General features: G+C 41.3%; 1 protein-coding gene across 1 annotated transcript in view; it reads right to left on the bottom strand.

The window, feature by feature from the left end:
* The window catches only part of LOC107573085 (low molecular weight neuronal intermediate filament-like), an 11,062-nt gene extending 7,260 nt beyond the window's left edge, over nucleotides 1-3,802 (bottom strand). Inside the window, exon 1 of the mRNA XM_016259524.1 lies at nucleotides 2,974-3,802. Coding sequence (XP_016115010.1) covers nucleotides 2,974-3,687 — 714 coding nt within the window. The 5' untranslated portion in view covers nucleotides 3,688-3,802. The remainder of the gene's footprint in view (nucleotides 1-2,973) is intronic.
* Between the last annotated feature and the right edge of the window lie 1,441 nt (nucleotides 3,803-5,243).

Here is a 5,243-nt window from a genome sequence, read left to right as displayed (position 1 = left end):
TTTATTGAGATGCACCTGTATATAACCTAATATGAAAATAATAAGAATTGCACCACTGTTCAAAAGATTATGGTCAATAAAAAAACTTTCATTTAGAAAGGATGCAATAAATTGATCAAAAGTGACATTTATCATGTAAAATATTGATAAAAATATCCTGAACCACAGTTTCCATGAAAATAATAAGCAGCACAACTGTTGCGCTGTTTAACACTGATAATGATCAGAAATGCAAATCAGCATATCAGAATGATATCTGAAGTATCATGTGACGCTGAAGACTGTCGCATTACAGTTCTTTTAAAATGCAATAAGAAATACAATATTTCGAAATATTATTGCTTTTATTGTATTTATGGTCAAACGCAGTCTTGCTGAGTATGACCCCAAACTTTTGAACAGTGCACTCTAAAGACCGCTGGGTTGTTTCAACCCAACTTTTGGGTTAAAAATGTAATGTAAAAATTTAACCCAACCGCTGGGTTGAAACAACCCAGCATTTTTTAGAGTGTGGTCAATAATAACTATAAATAGTCTTTAGTCTGTAAAACTGACTAGTATTGATCTGGTGAGGAAACTGCAATTTAGTTGCTGAATCATTATTGATTCCTAATGAATAATTAATCTCCTGAAACATCCATTTACATCTGAGCTAAAAGGGAAAGTAAATTACAGCTATACATATATACTTTTGCATAAATGTGACGCTGCAGCACAAAAGCAGTGTTAAGTCGCTGGGGGATATTTGTAGCAATAGCCAACAATACATTGTATGGGTCACAATTATACATTTCTCTTTTATGCCAAAAATCATTAGGATATTAAGTAAAGATCCCCATTTACATCTGAGCTAAAAGGGAAAGTAAATTACAGCTATACATATAAGCTATACACTAAGAACTTCATTTGGACAACTTTAAAGATGATTTTCTCAATATTTAGATTTTTTTTGCACCCTCAGATTACAGATTTTCAATTAGTTGTATCTCAGCCAAATATTGTCCTCCTAACAAACCATACATCAATGGAGAGATTAGCTCAACTTTCCATTGATGCATAAATCTCACTTTCAAAAGATTTACCCTTATGACTGGTTTTTTGCTCCAGGGTCACATATTAGTTGGCATAAATATGAGACATTCTTTCCCTATATAAAATGTTGCTCAGATTTGTCAGTGGTTATTTGAGTATACTGATAAATAAACAGTTTATCAATAAACCGATGTCCACCAGGTAGTGAAGTTGCATTGGCAGTGAAAAAGCATGGTGCATTTAATCGGTCTTTGAGTGTAATGTGTGGTAATGAAGTTTTGAGCCCTCGGGGCTGTGGGATGGAGCGCACACTCAGGGGTTTTAATGCATAAGGAAAAATGAAGCTGCCTAAACTGAGACACAACAGCAATTCATCAGCCACTTCATCAACAACAGCAGTCCATGCATGAAGATGCATGATGATGATGGTTTATTTTCAGATGCAACATTGAAGAAAAGTTTATAACTTTTATCCAGGATGCTTTTAAATGAAACTGGAAATGTTATCGTCTGTAGTGCAGAAGTAGAGTGAGTGTGAAGCTCTCTGCAGCCACACCTAAAATCCTGCGCTGCTGCATCATCATCATCATCATCATCTGCACACCGGTGTGAACTTCTCATCAACAACAACCCTTTCAGCTTTCAATACATTTCACCCCAAGCGCTCATCCTTGTCTTGGACCCATTAAATCTACTTTTGGAGATGTTGAAGTTGTGAGAGAGATGAATGGAGGTTCTGGTGCATTGCAGGCTCTGGTTCTGAATGTCTGCGCTGCAGTGCTGTAAATCATGACACGCATGCCCACACGCTGAGTTATTAATAAACACAGTATTTCACGGCATTTCTGGTATTTATATGCCTTTCACAAGTTCTATCATACATTGAAAAACCTGTAAATACCTGATATGACCTTTAAAATAACTGATGTAAACCAATGCAGTCAGGATGATTCACTCATATTGAATATTAAAATATAAATTAAATATCATTACAATTATAATCGAAATATTAACATTATAATAATATTTAATATTGTAAGGACATATTTGTTTCCTGACAAAACATTCTACAGTATATATTATGTAGCAATTTCCAAACCATCATAAAAGTATGAGCATCATAGAAATCCACATTTTGCATATGCATTAAATGTTATTTAAATCATATGCAAAATGTGGATTTCTATGATGCTCATACTTTTATTTATACACTTTTTTGTAATTTATTTTTAATCAAATCCAAGATCTATCTTATACTGCAAATTGAACTTATGCAAAGCATATTTTATTGCAGTATTTGTCTTAACCGAGTAGTTTTGTTTCACTTGAATTAACTATTGCAACTATTGCACTTTATGTAGCTATTTGAGATGTAAATCTGTAAATCAGTGTAAAAACATAACTCGGCCAAGGCTGGTCTCTGGTCTTAGCTGGTTTAAGATGGTGTCCCAGTGTGTCTCTGCAGCACAAAAGCAGTGTTAAGTCGCTGGGGGATATTTGTAGCAATAGCCAACAATACATTGTATGGGTCACAATTATACATTTCTCTTTTATGCCAAAAATCATTAGGATATTAAGTAAAGATCATGTTCCATGAAGATATTTTGTATATTTCCTACTGTAAATATATCAAAACTTAATTTTTGATTAGTAATATGCATTGCTAAGAACTTCATTTGAACAACTTTAAAGATGATTTTCTCAATATTTAGATTTTTTTGCACCCTCAGATTCCAGATTTTCAAATATTGTCCTCTCCTAACAAACCATACATCAGTGGAAAGCTTATTTATTCAGGTGATGTATAAATCTCAATTAAAAAAAACTGACCCTCATGATGGTTTTGTGCTCCAGGGTCACATGTATGTAAGTGTTAACAGAACAGCTGGAAAGTGCTGGCCAAAAGAGTTTGTGTTAAAGGATGACACCCGAGGTTCATACCTGCGTGGACTGAAGCGACGCCTGGAGCTCCTGCAGCTCCTCCTCATGCACCTTCCTGAGGAAGGCGATCTCATCCAGCAGCGACTCCACTTTCTTCTCCAGCTCCAGGCGCGTCAGCGTGGCGTCGTCTACGTCCTTGCGGTATCCCTTCAGGCTGCTCTCTGCCTCCTCCCTCAGTCGGCTCTCCTCCTCCAGCTTGTCCTTGAGGCGCTCCAGAGCCTCGTTCATCTGCACGCAGTCCAGGTGCATCTGGCTCTTCTCGTGCGTCAGCTCCTCGACGCGCGCGCGCAGCTCGCGGATCTCCTGCTCGTAGAGATCGTGCAGACGCGACGGCTCGCTGTGACGCTGGCGCAGCAGCGCGACCTCCGCCTCCAGGACTTTGTTGTGCTGCTCGAGGTTGTGCACCTTCTCGATGAACGTCACGAAGCGGTCGTTTAGGCCCTGCAGCTGCTCCTTCTCGTTGGTGCGGATGATCTTCAGCTCGTTGGTGATGGCGGTGGTCTGCGTCAGGTCCACGGTGTCTGGCATGGGCTGGAAGCCGCGTTTGGTCCGGTAACTTGAGGATATGGTCATTGGGGATGGGGAGCCGTAGGTGCGGTGCTGATGCTGCTGCTGCGCTCCGGAGCGGTAACTCGCCGTCGGGACGCGCCGCGGCGCATCTCCAAAAATCTTCCTGTAGGAGCTGCTCGTGTACATATCGCCGGAATAGCTCATGCTGAAACGCTGGAGATCACAGACCGAGTGAGTGAAGTAAGTGTGTGGATGTGGGAAGACAGAGAAAGAGAAAGCGAGTGCCAGTCGGGATGGCGCGCAGGCGTCTTTTATAGCCAGAAACCGCGAGCATCATCTGACGCATGGGCGGTGGTGAAGGGGCAAGCCTGCAACCCTGAGCAAAAAGACAGAGTCCCAGGAGAGAGCTCACTCATTCATTGCCTCGATCTGCTTTTGTGGCCACTCATCCCTTTTGGATAGAGATTGTCATCTACAAAAGCGAGGATAAAATAAAAAGGTCAAAAACGTCCAAATGCATGAAAACTACATTTGGGTTCCTCAGTGGAAAGTTCCTGCAATCACTATAGAAGCTGTCAAGGTTTTGAGGCACTTGAAAATGCTATCAGTAGCACGATTTTTTTTTGCGTGCTATTACGCAGAAAGTGACTTTGGCGTGCATATAATATGCAGTTTTGCGTGCATATGATATGCATTTTTGGCGTACATAGCCTATAATACGCACCTCACACTGCTAAACCTAACCATTGCATACCATAAGCACGCCAAAGTCAATTTCTGCGAATAAATAGTACGCCAAATAGAAACAGAAAATCGTGCCACTGAAACGCACTTTCATGAGATCGGGTTAAATATATTTATATTGAAGTTCCCACAATTTGGGAATTTGAGGCATCCAGAAGATTCGGGGGAACCAAAGTATTCCATTTAGTGTAGCTGAAATGGTTACTTTATCATTTATCATAATAATTTTTGTTATATTCATTGTTAATCTCCAAAGAAAGGATAAATAGATTGCATTAAAGCAGTCTAGCATCAGGCAGAAGTGTGACGGATCAGGCTGGGTTTGTGTGTTGCAGTGGGAGGAGGAGTGTCTGTAATGCGGGTGGCAGCCTGTGCCTCTGCAGTGTCTGAATACTGAATGAGACACAGAGCTCTCACCCTGATGACCCTCCTTGATGCAGAATCCCCTGCAGACTCCAAATCAGCTGACATTCTGCATCCCCCCACACACACTGTGCATCTAAAAAGGCTTACAGAGGACGATACGATGCATGTCACAAACTGATGAGCGCTGTAGAAGCCGGTGTTCTGTATGAAGCACTTTTTCCTGATGAGTCAGCAGTATCGGTGTGTCACACCACACGCTTGAGAAGAGGCCTGGAGCAGCGACACATCTCAGGACGCCTTTAGCATGATCAGAGACGTGCTGCAGGTCCTGCTCTCTTCACTCAGTGTTTCTGAGGCCCATCGTTCACTCTATTAGAGAGAGAGAGAGAGAGAGAGAGAGAGAGAGAGAGAGAGGGTGAAGACCTGAGAACACACATTTCCTCTGTTTGAGGTTGACAGGCTCTAGACCACTGCAGACAAACAGAAACCAGCCCAGCATGGAACATACAGAAATAGAGAAAACTAGACTGAAGTTTCAGGGCTGGACCAATAGTCAGACAGACAGACAGACGGACAGACGGATAGACGGATAGACGGATAGACGGATAGACGGATAGACGGATAGATGGATAGAGGGATAGATGGATAGA

The sequence above is a fragment of the Sinocyclocheilus grahami genome, unplaced genomic scaffold (genome assembly GCF_001515645.1).
Source record: "Sinocyclocheilus grahami isolate Dianchi unplaced genomic scaffold, SAMN03320097.WGS_v1.1 scaffold1864.1, whole genome shotgun sequence".
In the NCBI taxonomy this organism is placed as follows: Eukaryota; Metazoa; Chordata; class Actinopteri; order Cypriniformes; family Cyprinidae; genus Sinocyclocheilus; species Sinocyclocheilus grahami.
Note: the sequence above shows the minus strand (reverse complement) of the source record. Positions and strands in the feature narration are given on the sequence as shown.